This window comes from Desarmillaria tabescens (genome assembly GCF_030435595.1).
Source record: "Desarmillaria tabescens strain CCBAS 213 chromosome Unknown EV420scaffold_11, whole genome shotgun sequence".
NCBI classification, from domain to species: domain Eukaryota; kingdom Fungi; phylum Basidiomycota; class Agaricomycetes; order Agaricales; family Physalacriaceae; genus Desarmillaria; species Desarmillaria tabescens.
The window spans coordinates 1,220,968-1,238,748 of NW_026848310.1; the positions used below are offsets into that span (position 1 = coordinate 1,220,968).

The 17,781-nt window shown below is 48.5% G+C and overlaps 7 protein-coding genes across 7 annotated transcripts; 2 read left to right on the forward strand and 5 right to left on the reverse strand.

Moving 5' to 3' along the window:
- Window positions 1–45: 45 nt before the first annotated feature.
- On the forward strand, window positions 46–2,300 carry EV420DRAFT_1531826 (DNA polymerase III, clamp loader complex, gamma/delta/delta subunit). Its single transcript, XM_060472686.1, has 10 exons — window positions 46–90; window positions 160–166; window positions 222–620; window positions 683–823; window positions 872–923; window positions 979–1,017; window positions 1,072–1,136; window positions 1,188–1,701; window positions 1,765–2,012; window positions 2,061–2,300. The coding sequence occupies exons 1-10, from the start codon at window positions 75–77 to the stop codon at window positions 2,224–2,226; spliced, it is 1,647 nt and encodes a 548-aa protein (XP_060333286.1). The 5' UTR covers window positions 46–74; the 3' UTR covers window positions 2,227–2,300.
- Window positions 2,220–3,527, reverse strand: EV420DRAFT_196480 (uncharacterized protein). Its single transcript, XM_060481172.1, has 4 exons — window positions 2,954–3,527; window positions 2,646–2,906; window positions 2,475–2,598; window positions 2,220–2,420 (listed from the first exon to the last, which is right to left on the reverse strand). The coding sequence occupies exons 1-4, from the start codon at window positions 3,294–3,296 to the stop codon at window positions 2,381–2,383; spliced, it is 768 nt and encodes a 255-aa protein (XP_060333287.1). The 5' UTR covers window positions 3,297–3,527; the 3' UTR covers window positions 2,220–2,380.
- Window positions 3,503–4,629, reverse strand: EV420DRAFT_1640866 (uncharacterized protein; the record flags this gene model as incomplete). The annotated part of the gene is made up of 4 exons (XM_060477157.1): window positions 3,503–3,730; window positions 3,786–3,847; window positions 3,901–4,501; window positions 4,558–4,629. The coding sequence occupies 4 exons, from the start codon at window positions 4,627–4,629 to the stop codon at window positions 3,503–3,505; spliced, it is 963 nt and encodes a 320-aa protein (XP_060333288.1).
- A 188-nt stretch (window positions 4,630–4,817) lies between these two features.
- On the forward strand, window positions 4,818–8,131 carry EV420DRAFT_1669604 (eukaryotic translation initiation factor 3 subunit 8 N-terminus-domain-containing protein; the record flags this gene model as incomplete). The annotated part of the gene is made up of 7 exons (XM_060479028.1): window positions 4,818–5,220; window positions 5,270–5,505; window positions 5,554–5,769; window positions 5,822–6,334; window positions 6,389–7,170; window positions 7,218–7,621; window positions 7,672–8,131. The coding sequence occupies 7 exons, from the start codon at window positions 4,818–4,820 to the stop codon at window positions 7,734–7,736; spliced, it is 2,619 nt and encodes an 872-aa protein (XP_060333289.1). The 3' UTR covers window positions 7,737–8,131.
- On the reverse strand, window positions 7,647–9,990 carry EV420DRAFT_196735 (protein-tyrosine phosphatase-like protein). The gene is made up of 6 exons (XM_060481173.1): window positions 9,786–9,990; window positions 9,361–9,719; window positions 8,657–9,312; window positions 8,508–8,607; window positions 8,364–8,453; window positions 7,647–8,315 (listed from the first exon to the last, which is right to left on the reverse strand). Exons 1-6 carry the CDS (start codon window positions 9,909–9,911, stop codon window positions 7,901–7,903), a joined length of 1,746 nt encoding a protein of 581 aa, XP_060333290.1. The 5' UTR covers window positions 9,912–9,990; the 3' UTR covers window positions 7,647–7,900.
- An 8-nt stretch (window positions 9,991–9,998) lies between these two features.
- Window positions 9,999–12,903, reverse strand: EV420DRAFT_1531835 (uncharacterized protein). The gene is made up of 7 exons (XM_060472687.1): window positions 12,704–12,903; window positions 12,609–12,657; window positions 12,159–12,553; window positions 11,704–12,103; window positions 11,287–11,654; window positions 10,896–11,235; window positions 9,999–10,840 (listed from the first exon to the last, which is right to left on the reverse strand). The coding sequence occupies exons 2-7, from the start codon at window positions 12,649–12,651 to the stop codon at window positions 10,110–10,112; spliced, it is 2,277 nt and encodes a 758-aa protein (XP_060333291.1). The 5' UTR covers window positions 12,652–12,657; window positions 12,704–12,903; the 3' UTR covers window positions 9,999–10,109.
- Window positions 12,904–13,006: 103 nt separating this feature from the next.
- EV420DRAFT_1531837 (glycosyltransferase family 2 protein) lies at window positions 13,007–17,247 on the reverse strand. The gene is made up of 4 exons (XM_060472688.1): window positions 15,385–17,247; window positions 15,100–15,335; window positions 14,184–15,046; window positions 13,007–14,125 (listed from the first exon to the last, which is right to left on the reverse strand). Exons 1-4 carry the CDS (start codon window positions 17,027–17,029, stop codon window positions 13,429–13,431), a joined length of 3,441 nt encoding a protein of 1,146 aa, XP_060333292.1. The 5' UTR covers window positions 17,030–17,247; the 3' UTR covers window positions 13,007–13,428.
- Between the last annotated feature and the right edge of the window lie 534 nt (window positions 17,248–17,781).

Consider the following 17,781-nt stretch of genomic DNA (forward strand, 5'->3'; position numbering starts at 1 on the left):
GAGAACTTCGCGTTGCGGCGTGGCTGCCTGCCTGTTGAACGTTGAAGCTCTACCACGTACATAACCTGGTCGGAATGAAAGAAGAGTCCGGTCAGTTGAATCATTTGCTTCGTATGCGAAGAATCTGAGTTTTTATTTGCCCTCCGGTTTTCCTTATAGTAACGTGGTACGCACTCGACGCGTGTTTTTGACTTATCTCACGCTGACAAATATATTTCAAGTCCTATATGTTCTCGACGCGTCTTGGAACGCGACATTAATACTCATATAGACGATGGTTGTCCAGATCCACCGTCTTCCTCACAGGAGCGCCACTCTCAAGAGCTGGCACCTATTTTTACGATAAAGAAAAAAACAAAAGTCGATAGTGGCTTTTTTGGAACTCCTCGCAATAGCAAACGCTCTGCGGCTGAAGCACAGTCATCGCCAACTCCTGTAGCATCCAAACGCACGAAAATCTCGTCCTCTCTTCGGAGTGTAGCGCCATTGGCCGAAAGAATGCGCCCTGCGAATCTCGAAGAGTTTATAGGACACTCTCATTTAACCTCACCTGATTCATTATTCATGAGCGGCGTAGCCAATGGATCTCTTGGCAGCATGATATTTTGGGGTCCTCCGGGGTGCGTTTGTCGACGCTTTCAAACGTGTTGCTGGGCTTTCTCATAATCTTCACTTGGCATAGCTGCGGTAAAACGACACTGGCCAGACTATTTGCGAAGCAAATAGGATCCGTTTTCAAAGAACTGAGTGCTACTGTTGTGGGAATCAATGACGTCCGCGCTGTTTTCGAAGAAGCTAGGAATACGCTATCGTTGACAGGAAGGTTGTTTGAAGAGATTTCCCCGCCGGACCTTGCTAATTTTTTCGATAGGAGGACGGTCTTATTCTTGGATGAAGTTCATCGATTCAACAAGGGACAGCAGGTGGGCCTAAGCATCTTTTTCGGAAAAATATAATTGATATTATCCATTGCGCCAGGATATCTTCTTGCCGTTTGTCGAGCAGGGACAGATTCAGGTTAGCTTTGAATTGTCCTTGGTATACAACTTATTCATCTTACTGATTGCAAAGCTCATTGGTGCCACGACCGAGAATCCGTCATTCAAATTGACGGGGGCCCTGCTTTCTCGCTGTCGGTAAGTAAGGTATCAACCGATTCCATCCATGGGTATTAACTCGTATTCTAGGGTATTCGTTCTCGAACGATTGACAGATGACGATATTCAGAAAATCGTAAACAATGCTATTGAAAAGATATCTCCAAAAGTTGACAGCGTGGGAGACAGCCAACGGATGTCACCTCATTGTTCATCCCAATCATCACATTCGGGCGCCCAACGGTCTTTCCCTCAAATAACGGAGAAAGTCATAGCTTCTATGGTCTCTATGTCCGCAGGGGATGCCAGAACGGCTTTGTCACTCTTGGAGCTTGTCGTCAATACGCCATCCAATAAAACTGAAGCAGACATTATAACGTCCATGAAACAGTCTGTGTCTACATCGTACGATCGTACAGGTGACAGTCGATATGATATGATCTCTGCGCTTCACAAGTGTGTACGAGGAAGCCAAGGAAGTGCTGCCATGTACTGGTTGGCGAGAATGCTTACTGCAGGTGAGGACCCGCTGTATATTGCCAGGCGGATGGTTGTTTGTGCTAGTGAGGATATCGGCCTCGCAGATAACCATGCTCTACCACTTGTAAGCACATTCAATTCATATTCAAACAAAACATCCATTTATTCCCATTCCTTTCCCCCCAAGGCGATGGCTACTCTTCAGGCATGTCAGAATGTTGGAATGCCAGAATGCCGCATCAACTTGGCTCATCTCGTGGCCTACCTCTCCGAGGCACCGAAGTCCACCCGGGCGTACGAGGCCTACAAACGCGCTGAGGCCGCTGCCCAGCTAGATATGACCATACCTGTCCCGATGCAAATTCGTAATGCCCCCACGAAACTCATGAAAGAGATAGGATATTCCAAGGATTACCACTACAATCCTGATTACGCGTGCGTCTCCAGTTACTACTTCTGTTCAAACTCTAAAGCATTTTGAAGTCATCCTGTGCATAATAACTATATGCCGATCCAATTTGAAGGCGAGGAGTTTCTGAAGAAGGCCGATGATAAGTCAGGTAAGATGTGGGACGAAGCGGCTTTGCGGGAGTGGGAACTGCTGGAAAACCACGGTCATGATTGGGAGGGTAGACCGCGAGATAGTTGAGGCTACGATCAGGTCTCATGATGTGTATGATATGTGCCTTTTTTGAGGGTTTTAGGTAACCTTTCTAAAATAATGGGGAAATGGTACAAGTTATTGCTCAAGTACATGTGCCATGTAATTAAGTTATTTGTTTCAGTCACGCGTGCGATAAACTTCATTGACGTTTTGAGGATCTGATTCCTTCAGCCAAGACACTAGAGAAAGATGAGAATTATAGTATTTTTAAGTCAGAGAGGATATTAACTTACCCTTCGCCACTCCAAAGCGCCAAAACACCAATAGATACTGCTGACACAACTCGCCTGTCCCATGTAGGTTTATCCCAGTTGATGTATGAGAAATATCCCACAGCACCCAAAATACCAGCGTTAACTGCAGCACGTCAGAGGGAAATTCGTCAGTAAATTTTGTTTACGAACCTATACCAAGAATCCCTCCGAGCACATCAGGACGAAGGATTTGCTCACGAAGGTTCCGGTAGATTAGGCTGCCATCTTCTTTGGCACGGCGAGCTTCCTCTTGTCCCCTTGGAGTTTTGCTATACTTCTCGACGGCAAATCCTTCCATGGATAGAAGAGCAATGGTAGCTGCTACCGCTGAGGATATGGCCTTTGAGTCTCGACGAAGATGTGGTTGGGTGTAGAAGGCGCGAGCTGCACCAGCAAGTAAACCAACATTAACTAGGTAGAATCGTCAGCCAGTGGTGAAGGCTTCACAGTTTGCATACCTATACCAATGATACCGCCAGCGACACCTGGTCGGAGTAGATAGTCCTTCGCAACGTCCCAAAAGTAATATCCTTCGTCCTCAACCTTATGATGTTGCCTATTGGGACGCTTCTTGTTAGGAGGTGAATCCAAGTCTTGGGAAGGTGCATTGGCGGAGGTGGCCGTCACAGGATTGGATTTGTAGTCAGAGGGTACGATGGTTACTTTGGCGGTGTCGTCTACTACAGGATTGGCTGAAGGCCGGGTGGTGTTGAGCAAACCGGTGTCCGGCAAGGGGTCTGGCTGACCATCGTCGACAGCGCGTTTGGCAGCGGAGGCATACGAGAAATTGTTGGAGGACATTGTGGTGGTTCTGAACAAGTTGTATCGTCTATAAAGGAGACGGCAAATAACGATGACATCATGCTCCCAATGACGTCAGTCACCGTCACCAGTCGCAGATCCACGCCAAAAAAAGATTTAATTAAATAATACTTGGCTGGGAATATGAAATATTAGTTGCAAAAATATTTACAGGTGGTAACAGTTGGTACTCCCTCTTCGCACTATTACGAATCCGAGCCGCCATCTTCGCATACCCATACTATTATTTGCTTGATGGCGTCTGTCACATCCTCCGTGCTGCAGGGCTGATTCACGGGTGGACAGTGCATGAAAAGTACTCGGGTGCGATTGGACTTGTCGTAAGGCTTTCTGTTGCGTTGTGCCTCCGCTAGTGAGCCATAATAGATGAAATCGCAAAGGTAGTGTCCTGCATCCATCGACGAGTATACATGCTACAGTCAGCCGTATCGTCAGGGAGGGTCAGTGGTGAGCAGTAAGTCCGCATACCTCAATTCCTGCCAGTTTCATGTCTTGCACCAGGCGCGTAACGTCGACATCAGTCAGGAGCTCTACAAATCGCGGTAGGTTCAGTACCCCAAACAGCTGATAGTTGTCATCTTACCCTCTGTAAAGCGCTCGTAGCCGTGTCCATAGCCTCGATGGACACGTGAAGTGAAACTGTCAAGCGGAGCAGTTTCCGGGGGTATATCACTTGAGGGTGGTCGAGGTTGTCCTTCAGGAATCGCTACAACGCCTGCAGCCGCGCCATTCACTTCCTCTGATTTCTTGGTGTTGGATGTCGGAGCATAGTTCCCCAACGCGTCTTTCATGTGGTAGCCAGTCTTGTGTGCTAGCTTCTCCATCCGTAATGGTCCACGTCCGGCAACTCCAATGTGAAAGATAAAGTCGTATCCTCGTTCTGGCGGGGGCGGAAACAGAGGATTGCTCTGGATTTGTTCGGGGAGAACGGGTGGTCGTGCATGCAGTCCCGGAACAATCTTTAGGATAGTCTCGTATTCAACTGGTATCTCTAATGTCGAGATCCGGATTTCAGCAGGCGGCGAACGTTTTGGCTCTTCATTCAGATTCGCTGGGCCATCTGAGGCTGGACTAGTAGTAGGATCTGCGACGATCGGGTCAGGATGGGGGTCAAGGGCGATAAGTGTATTTTGCAGGGGTCGGACGGCGAGCCAAGATGGATTTTCTTTATATTGTCCAAATGGCTGAACAAAACGTAAGTCGACCCCAACTAGCATCAATAAATGAACAAGTCACATACGCCAAATCCTGTAAGGAGGACATTATATGTTCCATCATTCTTCGCAGGACGGGTATCGGGGTGAGGGGACATATTCAGCTTAAGTCCGAGCTTGGGGGTAAAAGACAGAGGCCTCTGTTATCGTGGCATTGACAAGTAAAGGTCGACCTACTCTGTGCCGTCACGCCGGCATTTCTTTGCATCTGTTGTTCAATTCCTTCATAAACTCTAATTTTCGCTAGTCAGTTTTTTCCTTTCGGCACCGTACGCACCATACCATAATGTCCCGTTTCTTCAGACAAGCTGGCGACTCTGATTCTGACTCCGAGGAATCCGACGATGAGTCCATGTCCAGCGGCGATGACGCGCCTACCCAAAGACCAGCAGCTTCCACGGCGAAGCCAGCCATGTCCCGTTTCTTGCGTACTGCTGGATCAGATTCGAGCTCAAGTGATTCCGACGAGTCTGAAGAATCGGATAGTGACAGCGACGACGATGCGCGGCCCACAAAGAGAACTGGATTACCTCTTCGAAGTGACTCGGAAGATGAGGAATCGGAAGAGGACACAAAAGCGGGTGTAAGAATCATGAGCGCCCAGGAAAGGCGTCTTGCAGAGATGGAGTCGACGGGCAAAGCTATCGACAATGCCTTGAAAATCAATGACTGGGTTGCAATCTCCAACGGTGCGTACTGATATCTCCATATTAGCGCCTGTATTAATGTTCTTACTAGAGTTCGACAAGCTCGTGCGTATGATTCAACGCCAACATAACGTCTCCGAGCCGGTGCCTCCCTTCTACATTAAAGCTCTCATCAGCTTGGAATCCTCTCTCAATGCTGCTATCGCCAAAGAGAAGGAGTCAAAGAAAAAGATGAATGCTACAAACGCCAAGGCTCTTACTGCCATGAAGCAAAAGGTCAAAAAGAGTATGAAAGAGTATGAGCAGGACATCTCTAAATACAATACGGTAAGTGACAGGTTCTGTGTCTGTTTCGTGCTTCTGACCCTTGAGAAGGACCCGGAAACATTCGAACGGGACTACGCAGCGCTGACGACTCGCGAAGCACCTCCAGCTTCAGGAGCCGCGCGGGCAGCAGCCAGGAGTGGTGATGCTGATGGAGAGGTTGTCGATGACTTTACGACTGTTGGGAAGGGCGGGAAAACCATGCAATTCACATCAGAAAGCATCTTCAAGAATCTTCAAGCCGTCCAGGAAGCGCGTGGTAAAAAAGTAACATCTTCCTTTTAATGTGCATATGGATGTAGTCTGACTTGTATACCAGAATACGGACCGAGCTGAGCAAATTCGAATTCTCGAAAGGCTCCTCGAAGTGGCTGCTACGACCTACCAGCGGCTGCGTGTTCTTCTTGCACTCATTTCATCGCGCTTCGACTACAACTCTTCGGTAGCTACACATATGCCCATCGAGCTATGGCTGTCTGCCCAGCGAGAAGTTGACCAACTACTTTCCATTGTGGCTTCAAATTCTGCATATTCGGTTCAGGAGATCACCGAAGATTACGATGAAATGGTGGAGCGGATTCCTTCTACCGAAAAGGACGGTGTTGTGCGGATACGTGGCAGTATTATCAGTTTTGTTGACAGACTCGACGATGAGTTCACCAAGAGTCTGCAAAACATAGATCCGCACGGTCCGGAATATGTTGATCGACTGAAAGACGAGAAGGTCTTGTACTACACGATCTGCCGGGCGGAAGCTTTCTATGAGAAGACAAATCAAGAGGAACCGCTTGGACGGGTCATTATGAGAAGGCTCGAACATATCTACTCCAAGGTCCGTGGTCTACGTGCCTCAATTCAACTTTTTGTCTAAGTAACAGAAATCCAGCCCGATCCCGTCGTCCAAGCGCTTGAAGCAAGTATCGACACCTCTGACATAAAACCAAAAATGAACCTGTCGCAAGGCACGACCTCTCTTCTGATTCATCAACTATGTGTCTATCTGTATGGTGCCGGCAACTCACTTCTTCGAACGCGTGCTATGCTAAGTCACATCTACCACCATGCCTTGCATAACGATTTCCATACCGCCCGGGACATGCTACTCATGTCGCACCTTCAAGAATCCATCCACTCTGCCGACGTTGCCACACAGATTTTGTATAACCGTACTGTAGTGCAACTTGGTCTGTGCGCGTTCAGATGTGGACTTATTAAAGAGGCCCAATCGACACTGCAAGACATATTCACGACACAGAGGGTCAAGGAGCTTCTCGCACAGGGCGTTCATCAGCAGCGTTTCCAGGTGCTCACACCGGAACAAGAGAAGGCAGAGAAGCAACGGCAGCTTCCCTTCCACATGCATATCAACACAGAATTGCTAGAAGCTGCCTTCCTCGTGTCTAGCATGCTAGTGGAAATACCATTGCTTGCTAGTATAGACTCTGAGGAGCTCAAGCGGAAAGCCATCTCCAAGCCATTCCGACGCCTGCTTGATTTCGCAGACAGACAGGTGTTTACCGGACCTCCTGAGAGCACCAGGGATCATATTATGCAGGCCAGCAAAGCTCTCCAGGATGGCGAGTGGGAACGGTGCAGAGATCTGATTCAGAGCATCAAGATCTGGAGTTTGATGCCCGAAGCTGCATCTGTGAAGGAAATGTTGGCAAAGTAGGTTATTTCTCGGCGTAGTGCTACATGCGCTCATCATATTGCAGGCGAATACAGGAGCAAGGCTTGCGCACCTTCCTGTTCACGTATTCGGCCCACTACACCACTCTATCTCTTTCACTGCTTGCTAGAACGTTCTCATTGCCCCTTCGTACCGTCACATCTATCGTCTCGAAGATGATATGGACAGAGGAGCTTTCCGCCTCCTTAGATCAGTCGGGTGGTGTTGTCGTTTTACATCGGGTGGAAGTGTCTCGCGCCCAGCAATTGGCACTGGTCATCACTGATAAAGTCAACGCTATGGTGGAGCAAAACGAAAAGATGCTTGATATCAAGATGGGTGGTAGTGGTGGATGGGGCGATCGTGCTGATGGTGCTAAAGGCGAAAAGCGTGGAGAACAGACCCAGGAACGACGCGGCCGCGGTGAGCGAACACGAGGTGGTGCTCGGGGTCAGTATCCTTCAGCAGTACCCAATTCAATTTCTCTGACGAGTGTACAGGTACTACGCGTGGGCGCGGGGGTCGATTTGCACAAGGCCTCGGAAACCGTATGCAGACCGGTTAGCTTGGGATATGTGTACTTTATTTCATTCATTCCTGTTCTTAATCCGACATGTTTGGTTCAAACAATTCTCGGTCCATATTCGGGTATTGGACAAGAAGAGGGAATAATAACAGAAAACAAACACGACAACAGATAATAATAAGTGCAACTACATAAACCGTCCTTTATGCTGATTCCCTAAGGTATTCCACAAAGTCCACTAGAAACTTAACTTGCTCGTAGGTCTCCACCGCTTTGACGCTCCTCCGTCTTCGAACGAGGCATATCGCTGTCTCAACCATCTCGAGCGTATCACGTCTGACCGGAAATGTGTAGCTGTTTGGCCCACGATAGGAATCGTTGGAAAGCCATGAAGGCGCCATGGAATGGAAACAACGCTGATTCGTATCCGTAAACCACCCGCATAAACCTAATCTGATCATCCAACAGCATGCTACGACACCTGCACGACCGACGCCGCCTCGGCAGTGTACAAGTACAGGAATACCTCGGAGTGTATATGTATGGATCAGGACGGTGAGGTTCTCGTTCAACGAAGCAGCGGATAGTGAAGGGGCCAACCCCTCCGGCGTAGGTAACCTTCCGACATGTCAATAACAATTCGTGTGCGCGATTTACGAAACCTACCTTAGGACATCGATACCAATTTGCCGTGTCAGACGTTCATATTCAGGCCAACGGGCACCCAAGAACTCCAATTCACTATCATCCAGACAACTGAAGGTCAAGCGGGGTTAGTGAAACTAAACAGTCACGTAGTTAAAACGTTACCAGACAATACAGCCCACGCCCAGCTCCTTCATTCTCATTAGATCCATCTCTAAATTGCGACATACACCAGAACGGCCGCGAACAGGTCCCTGCAACCGGACTGTACATGAAATCAGTGTTTGGTTCACTGTGATGGAGATCTGACACACCTTTTTTACCAGGGCAGGATGATAATAGCAGATTACCAAGAGTGAAGGAAGACAAGATGGGAGGTGCCACTGGGGCACCGTGTTCAAGGAGATCAGGAGCCGAATGGGACACCCTCTCCCCTAGCTCCGAATCAGGAGTGCGCTGCAGATTTTGAAGGGATCTTTTAGGTGACAATGGTAAAGAAGAATTAGAAAAGGTTAATGATAGCGATAGCGATACTGAAGATTGATTCGAGTTAAAAGTGGCGTATGTCGACTGGGACGTGGCTGAAAACCTGTCAGACTGCAGACTCATATCAATGGTGGGAGGAGCTGTCTGTACGGATGCAGAAGTAAAGCCGGAATTTATTGCGGCTTGCAAGGCCTGGGAAATATGAGAACGTGTTCGGATATGTGACGTTGGTTGCTCAGAGATTTTCGAGTGTGTGTGGGCAGGGGGGTCAGGGGGAGTAGATAGCTCGTTCCCAGATTGGCACCCAGAGAATACGAGACGGTCGAGCGAGAAAGATGGCGGGATTTCGCAGATAGTGGACCTCATTCTGCACGATCTCGAGCACTCTGGAATGGTATGGCAGATACAGGTGGGAGGACATGATCTGAGCAAGAGGTGCGAAGATATGAGTGCTAAGAATTCCGGAGGTATTATTGATGAAATGCTATTAAAAATGTGAATGATCGGTCGAAGTAGGTATTTGCTAACTCACTTGATTGGATGCGTCGCGGAAGTCTTGATTAGGTGCTGCTGGATAGGAATCTCAGAAGGAGCGGGTGCACTACAATTAATATTCAACGGCTCTTCCATGGCAGCCGATAGTTCCTGCACCAATTCCGTCTCTGATGGCGAAGTAACATTCACAGATGGCTTGGGGACATCTTTGGTGCCCTGAAATTGACCGTACCACCATGCATTATTTTGGTTGCATTCCTTTTGATGAAGGCGCAATTCTTGGTACACGTCCGGGGTATGTATGCACAATGGCACATATCGAGTCGAGCAGCCTCTGGGTCCAAACTTGATGCGGCTGTAATCACTGGTATGGTGCTGAGATGCTAGTCGAGCCAGCTGGCAGAGATTCAAAACAAATTTCTGTCAATACTAGCGGTAACTTGGGAAGCTGATACGACTGACCACCTGAATGGTATCTTCCACAAACCGAGGAACGGTAGGAACATCAGTTGGCATACAATGAAGCCTCTCTATGCCTTCAGCAAGATGGTGAGGATGGGGAAAGGCAGCGGATTCGACGAGAGTCATTGGAGGAAGCAGCAAAGAGTTCAGGACGAGACTCCGCTGTTGATATTCATTACGCTCCTTACGTAACTAGTCTAGGTCGCACAATCATTTGCAGTATCAGAATTCCTCTTTCATTGCTTCTCTTTTCCATGATATTGTACACTTCTCGTACAGTTACAGCTATCCATTTTGCAATACAGCGCCATTGAAACCTGGCATTCAAAGTGCCCTTCTTTCCTTTCCACCACGTGCTGGCTTGGAACTTCTTTCGCCTCTCCCAAATCCTTGTCCTTGCGAGGATAGCATTCCGGAGGTGCTCGTATTTCTCCTGCCGCCTCGTCCTCTGCCCCTGCCACCTTTGTTGATCGGGAATCCTTCCCTAGCGCGGGAATCTTGGTTTGATGAGGTGGTCGCACTTCGGTGTCGTCCTTTTCCCGGTGTAACAGGGCCCAAGGCTGGCGCTTCAGGAACTACAAAGAATCCTTCCTGAAGACCTTGATCTGACGAAAAAGACACATCAGAATGTGGTGGCGTTAGTGGCGAAAACACCTGAACAGGGGATCCATCGGAAGATAACTTCGGAGTTAATGGTGTTAGGTCGCTGTTCGACGAAGACGTGGAAATGGATGAAGCTCGTATTTTCTTTGCCGTTCCTCTGTTTCGTCCAGATCTACCATCGGCACCGTCAAAAGCGCCAGCATCCGTATTGTTAACTTGACGTTCGCTGGCCAAAAGCTCGGCCTTCTCTCCGGTCCATTCCTGACCACTTCTGACGGTTTCTATCCAACGCATGTCACTCGTTTCAAGTTCCTGCTCTCGAGTCGTCATGGCCCATACAGAATCTGAAATCTTTGGAGGATGATATTCAACAGAGACGTTCATGCTGATCTTTGAGCACCTCGCTGCTCGTTTCACGGCCCACGAACCTCGTCCAAACTTTCCGTACCACTCTTGATAGAAAGTAGATGTTAGTGACCCAGGTACGGGAAGTAGATTCTAGAATACCTAGCATTTCGAGTTTTGGACATTTTCGAACAAAGCGTTTGATGTCGCGTAGTAGCGGCATCGAAGGATCGCTTAAATCGGCTTTCGCCAGACATGTTTGATTCTGCATTTGATCAAAGTCCAATAGTTGGGGCAAGACGGCTTTCGATTTGAGAACAGGCGAATCCGTAGAGGTGGGAAGAGAAGGCGGGTCGTGAGGTGGCAGGGGCACGGGTGGCTTACCAGGCGCATGTACGCGATTCACAGAGACACGTAGTTGTTTCAAGTTTGAAAGATTAGCAAAGGTCGAAGTCAGGGCAAGAAGTTTCGAAAAAGGTGCATCCAAACAGAATTGTACAGACTGTTCAAAATTTCAGGATGTCAGAATTTCATCAAAGTATGGAGCGCGTACCTCCAGCTTGGGACAACCGTCGAGAATCGCTTTGATGTCGGTGATAGAACACATCCAGAAATCGCACCGTAGGGTTGTAAATGATTTAGCCTCTCGGAGCATCCGTTGCATAGCGGCCGGTAAAGGTTGCAGCGAGATGGCATCGTCGACAGTAGGGTCATACATTGGAACATCGTTATACATACGCGGAAGCGCTTCAGTTCGTGTTACAGACACTTCGCTTAGTCCGGCGGTTGGCAGGTATTCTAGGGATATGAGATGGTCCGTGGTCCAAGAATGAGAAGGTCCGGTTTCAGAGATTGTTATGCGAAGACGATGCAACATCGGAAAGCTGCTCGGTTTTGACCACAGAGCACGGCTTAAGCGACCTATCACAGCGTGAAATTTTGGAAGAGTACGACTCATCAGGCTTGTCACCTTGTATTTGGTCAAGCAGAAGATCCTCCAACGCATCGCATCCTTCCAGTATGGCAATGAGACCTTTGTCAGTTAATTTTGTACCACTTGTACTAAGCCGTAGTTTACGAAGCTTCCTGCCGCTTGCCGCTATTGCTTCACATAAGGGGTCGTCGAGCCATACGAGTTCAACACTGAGATCTTCCAGTGTGGAATGCTCGCCGAGATCTCGAAGAAGAGATGTCAATGTGCGTGTCCCTGTCTGAGATAGCCATGACAGGCGGAGAGTCGTGATAGGAAGGTCAGCCAGAAGCGGAAGGGAAGGCGCATCCCATTTGACAAGATTCTTGCGTTGCGATATGGGTAGTGTTGGGGGATCATAAGAGAAAGAACGTAACCGAGAATTGCAGGCGACAAGGATCTAAGTACCGAGTTTGACAGGTGTCGACAGACTCTACTCAATTATAGCAACGTACCTCGCACAACCCGTCGGGGGGTCGAAGGTAGCCTTCCCAACATAACGCTTCGAGATTGGAATACGACTTCAACAGGTTTTCAAGGCAAGTAGTACTCAAAGGAGTGCATGTCGACGCGAAACCTTCATCGTCGGGAAGCGTGACATTGGACGCCCTCGTGAGTGTATCTGAATCTCGGACAATGAGCTTCTTCACATGCTTGGCGTAACGACCCGGGTTCGCGACGACGGCTGCAAAGCTGGCATTCGTTGATGACAGCAGGGCTTGCTCGTCGTCCTGAATAATTAGAGTGTGAAACAATACGCGAGCAGTCGACTCATGGATACGTTTTCCTAGCGAAGAGAGAAACGCGATGCGCACAGATGGTACGACTTCAAGTATCTGAAGGATGAGGGCTGGGACAAAGGCTGGTGAGTACTATGAAGACACACGATAACGATATGCGCGCACTATCGAGGCAATCCTCTGAGAGAATATCAAATGATGGAGACATCCTGGCCTGCTCAAGATGAGCTCGTAGTCAGGGAGGAACAGAGAAGCCTCACCCGAGAATGGAGGCTGTTTCACCGCAAGTATTCTATATCCAGGTCTCTCAAAGGCCACGAGAGGCGCTGGTAGAACTGCTACTGGCTTCAATTCCAATACCCAGCAGAGAAAGCAAACACTGATGAGGGTAAGAAAGAAAGATGCAACCTCGATGTGCGAAGCGAAGACTAGGCAAGTACTAGTCCAGTCATGGCCGCTGATGTCATCGAAGTGCTGTCCGCTTTCAGCTAAAAAGGATGTTCAGCCACAATGAAGCTCTGCACCGAAGGCCGTCTCCCTGACTTAAAGAACACGCTGTTGGCCGACGAAATCCTTGACATGTACGTTCTATCGTCCTCTGCCCTGTTATTGCATCTAACAGCGAATTTTCCATTACTGTTCACAAATTCTCGCTGATAACCTGCATTTTACCGTCCATTGAATCTCAGAAAAGTAGAAAAGACATAGTAAGAGCAAACAAAAATCTGTTAATACTATGGATGCAAGAGTGAGCGACAAGACAAAATCGATGAGGTAGCCAAACTAATACTTGAATAAGTCACTGTATGACGACAGGGCAATTAGAGCGGATGATCTAAGTTGAGGTATTCCATGGGTGCAAGCTGCAACATAAACATGGGATGACATGATATGCGGTAGATGGGTGATGATGGTATAGCAAACAAAGCGATATATGGGCAATCCAAACACCAACCGAAGAAAAGAAAAGGTCCATTCGTTTCGTTCAAAATCTCGTAGAAGGGTCTAGAGGACCAAGTGGGCCATATCGGTCACCTGGACCGCGCTGCCCTCCAGGCCGACCACCAGCGGGTGTCCAACTCTCGTTTGAAGACATACTTGGTGAAGTCGGTGAGTGTATGTTCGGTAGCATTCCGGGCGAGGTAGATCGTGATAAGGGTGAATAACTGTCGTCACCAACATTCACCAGTTGGGTGGTAGAAGTGTCCGTGAGCTGGTATCGTGGTGCAGGGCTATGATATGCGGGACGAGGTCGGTCATCAAAGCCCATTTCTAGCATGGCCTCCAGCTCCGCACCGTCAAGTGTCTTTGCTGACTGAAGAGTTTCTTCTTCAGGTATCAGCAGAGCAACTGGAGGTAGTGGATATTGCGCATTATGCTCGTTGTAACCGCCGATTTGTGTCCCCCACTGGTCGTCTTCTGATGAAGATGCCAGAGATATGGTGTCAGAACCGTCATACTGGCTTCTGGCATCCGACCGTGCGCTTAGCAGATCTCCATCTCCCGCATAGTATCCTCCAGGATGTGCGCGTTCGAGATCTCTCCGCCGACGCTCATCGCGGCGAAGTTTACGCAGCCTAGACCTTTCCCAGTCTTCCCACCGGCGCATTGGAATAGCTTCACCGTTGAAACGCCCGCCAGAGCCTCCATGACCGGCATCTTTTGCTTCGCCTTCAACCTTCCTGAAAAGGTGTAAATTTTAAGTGAGTCATGAGAGTTTGACTTGAGAAGTACACAAACCTTGTTTCTCCCCAAGAGAAATCGTCAAAGTGCCAAAAGGAATATACAGGAAGAACAAAATTCCATATAGGTAGAGCAAGAAGATATATGCACATCCAAGCGACATACACAATCTTCCGCGTCGTTATCAGAATGAGGATAGCAGGCAAACCTAGAACGGCAACGAGGAGAATGAGGGGTATCGCTTCTTCGAACGAATGTGGTGGATCTAGCGCCATTCCAACGATCAACATATATGTCAACGCAATGGCGATAGGAAGAACCACAGTTCCGACCAAATCCATGAATACAACAAACTGCATACTAAAGCAGAATGTCCCACAGAGATTACGCACAAGAACTAGCTCCATGAGGTTGTGAATCGTGGAGTTGATCCACCGTCGCCGCTGGGACAGAAGAACCGAGAACGTGTCGGGAACAACAGTTCTACACCGCGCCTGCGGTAAGAACATCATTTTGCGGTTTGGAAATGTTCGTAGAAGAATGGTAGTAAGGAAACGATCTTCTCCCAACAATAGAAGGTTCTTTTGGTGAAGAGTTGTCACCTCGCTCTGACTATACTCCTTCACAATCTCTGGCTTTATGATCAAGGGAACCCAATCATCGCCTGTACTTCTCCGTGCTTTAAGGCGGAACATGGAAAAACACCCGGGAAGACAGGAAACACCTCCAAAGACGGACTCGAAGGCCTTGGCAAGGTGGTGGGAAATGAAGTATTCGAAGACCTGAATGCTTGTCACCCATGACCCCCGTTTGTTCGCTATGCGGGTCTCCCCGCAAACGCCCATGATCATCGGATCATGATGCATGCAATTGACGAGATGACCCAAAGACTCGGGGAATACCTTGGTATCCGCATCCACCTAGGCAGAGGTTTGTGAGGTGGGGGTAACTCAACGAAGAAAAACTAGCTGACCATCAAACAGACTTCAAAGAAATCGGGGGTTACACCCATGAGAACATGGATTTTGCGGAAAAGATCGAAGTCTAGGGGCGTCATCCGGTCGTTGTATGTGACGCGAGAAAAGAAGTTCATGAGGATAAGCTGGCTGTCGCGTTTCCCTCTGTTGCCGGGCTTCTTCCCAGTAGCTGCCTCACTTTCCGTGCCACATTTGACAACAATGACGGTGGGCGTTCGACGGCCGGCGGTGGCTAAATCAACTGGTCAATTAATTAAGAGAAATAAAGTTGGTAAACGTACTATAGTGACCGGCATACACCATGGCCCTGTTTTGAACCTTTTCCCCAGATCCAACAGCAGAATACAGCATAGGCATTGGGTTTCCAAAACGCGGATCTGCATCAAGGAGTCCCACGCAAATGTCTGGTGTGCTCATCTTCTCCCCAGCGCCAGTAATCATCCCGTCCGCCACGACGAACAGAAGTTTGCGCTGATCACTGTACGTCGTTCGTGATATTGAATCCAGAGTAGTCCTGAGCGACTCCTCTCCTTCGGAATAACAGGTTACTAGGCATACGGCGAACAATTCTCGACCAATGGAAGCCAAATTCATGATAGGCGCAGCAGTACCGTCTGAGGACGAGTTGGTGAGCGTCGTTGATGATGCCGAAGCGAATGAGCGGGCAGATTTGTTCATGTTGGACTTGTTGTTCAGCTTCCTCGCACTCCCGGCAGGACCCGCCCAAGGTGCTGTGCCATTTTTATTGTCAATGGACACATTGGCACCCTCTGGCATAACTGCAGGGCTAATAGCGGATCTCTCTAAGTCCCTGCTATTTGGTGGGCCGGCTAATCGCTCCGACAGGAACCAATTAAAAATACAGGCCATGACGAAGCGTACGAACACAAGTCCAAGTACGACGATGAGACCCGCATATAGAATCAAGGAAGAGACAAAGCATCCTGGAGTAATTTTGTCAATGTTGCCTGCGTAATATCTCTCCTTCAAACATTTGACGGATGATTGAAGGTCGGAGCGGCTGGAAAAAAGACGAGTGCCATCCTTTCCTGAGCTCGTGTCTTGATTATATAAGAGGGTGCGAAGGGCAGCATCAACATTATCGGACGGTATGGAATTTGGATGGAGGTTTATGTAGGTGGTCATATTCAGTACGGCACCATCAATGACGAAGTAGCTGGATGAGGCGGCAACCTGTTCCCACGAATAGCCAACGATGTATCCCGTATCTTCCATATCAAGATTGGAGAAGGTGGAAGATGAGTTGAGATTTCCGAGCGAACATGGGTTTGTAGTGGAGCAAGGGGCATCGAGTGCTACTCGAAAGCTGAGGCCTGTACATGCTGAGAAGTCGGAGGCGCTCCTCGTGAACAGCTGAGTAATATCCTGACCACCGTTTTGGCCGAGTGATGAGAACGAAACATTGGAAGTAGATTTCGCAGATGTGACGTTGTACAGGTGACCCTGAACACCTACTGTGCCCGACTGCGTACCCAGTCGAACAAATTCGGTATTTGCGCTGCCCGAACTTGGGCAAAGGACCTTCTGGAAACCGACAGTAATGAAACCCACGCAGCAACAAAGGATTAAGATCAAAAAACACAGCGTCATCTTTTCCCGCCATGCTTGCTGAGTAGCTTTGTCCTTCAACCCTCCGACTGAGCTGAGAAGGAAACCAGGCGCCCAAAATGTGACCACGCGACTAAACAACCTCCATGCATTCGAGCCGTTGTAGTCGTTGGTTGGGCGTGAAGGAGATGAGGGTGACGAAGATTGGGGATTGATGAGGGGTACGGGAGCGACACTACGTTCTGGGCGTGTAAGAGTCTTTGCACGACGAATGGTGGTGCCAGTGGTTGGGGGCTGCCGTGTAGTGGGAATGGGAACATCTGTAAAATTGTAGTTGGATTGAAAACGAAGGGCCATGATGAAAAGAGAGGAAGATGCACGGCATGCGACAGCAGCCTGGTATCAGTGGAAAAGAGGGAATACGTGCTCAGGCCTGCCGTGAACGGTAGATGGAACCGTAAGGAGAGAGAGAAGGACCGTCGTTGTTGGTGGTGTGGGAGGTAGTGGTAACCGAGCTGGCCACTACATCAGCCGGATAATTGCCATTAGAGGTACTGGAGCTCCCACGTGGCCGGATCCTTTTTCTATAATTCTTAAAATAAAATAATATTCCTCTCAGAGCTGCAACTTCAAGTATACCCTATCGCATATACTTTCTTCACCTTACATTCAAAGCTCTAGTCTGTTTAAAATCTACTGTTCATGACAACTTGCTAGCAAAAGTCGTTGCTACCAACAATGATTTAAGAGTGCCTGGTAGTGGAGTAGCAGTAACCTTGAATTCCATAAATTCACACAGCAATCTCCTAGACTCTTATGCTTTTCTAATACGCATGTATAGGAGCTTTTAGAGGCGAATTTAAGCTTTTCCAAGCTTTGCCCATGCAGATATAGACGATAAATTCTTTGGCTTGGCCGCAGCTCGTCGCACATGGCACATACAACTTTGATCAGTCCATCATGATCTTGTCACTCTGAATGGTCAATAAAACCATTCAAAATGAACGTGCGCCTTCATCGGATTCGGCGAATGCTGTACGTTAATCGCGTCTAAAATATTCCATGTCGTGCTTTTCCACTATCATAAAACTGGCATTGTTCAAACCTAC

Coding starts and splice junctions, on each gene's coding strand:
- EV420DRAFT_1531826 (XM_060472686.1), top strand. Junction 1,702..1,764: donor ATAACCATGCTCTACCACTT/GTAAGCACATTC, acceptor TTTCCCCCCAAG/GCGATGGCTACTCTTCAGGC. Junction 2,013..2,060: donor CACTACAATCCTGATTACGC/GTGCGTCTCCAG, acceptor AGCATTTTGAAG/TCATCCTGTGCATAATAACT.
- EV420DRAFT_196480 (XM_060481172.1), bottom strand. CDS start 3,296: ATGTCCTCCAACAATTTCTCGTATGCCTCCGCTGCCAAACGCGCTGTC. Junction 2,907..2,953: donor TGGCGGTATCATTGGTATAG/GTATGCAAACTG, acceptor GATTCTACCTAG/TTAATGTTGGTTTACTTGCT. Junction 2,599..2,645: donor CGGAGGGATTCTTGGTATAG/GTTCGTAAACAA, acceptor GACGTGCTGCAG/TTAACGCTGGTATTTTGGGT.
- EV420DRAFT_196735 (XM_060481173.1), bottom strand. CDS start 9,911: ATGACTCTCGTCGAATCCGCTGCCTTTCCCCATCCTCACCATCTTGCT. Junction 9,720..9,785: donor TGGAAGATACCATTCAGGTG/GTCAGTCGTATC, acceptor AATCTCTGCCAG/CTGGCTCGACTAGCATCTCA. Junction 8,454..8,507: donor GGCGTGGGCTGTATTGTCTG/GTAACGTTTTAA, acceptor CTTGACCTTCAG/TTGTCTGGATGATAGTGAAT.
- EV420DRAFT_1531835 (XM_060472687.1), bottom strand. CDS start 12,651: ATGTCTCCATCATTTGATATTCTCTCAGAGGATTGCCTCGATA. Junction 11,655..11,703: donor TCTGCTTGACCAAATACAAG/GTGACAAGCCTG, acceptor ACGCTGTGATAG/GTCGCTTAAGCCGTGCTCTG. Junction 11,236..11,286: donor ACGGTTGTCCCAAGCTGGAG/GTACGCGCTCCA, acceptor AATTTTGAACAG/TCTGTACAATTCTGTTTGGA.
- EV420DRAFT_1531837 (XM_060472688.1), bottom strand. CDS start 17,029: ATGGCCCTTCGTTTTCAATCCAACTACAATTTTACAGATGTTCCCATT. Junction 15,336..15,384: donor GGTGTATGCCGGTCACTATA/GTACGTTTACCA, acceptor CAGTTGATTTAG/CCACCGCCGGCCGTCGAACG. Junction 15,047..15,099: donor TCTTTGAAGTCTGTTTGATG/GTCAGCTAGTTT, acceptor ACCTCTGCCTAG/GTGGATGCGGATACCAAGGT.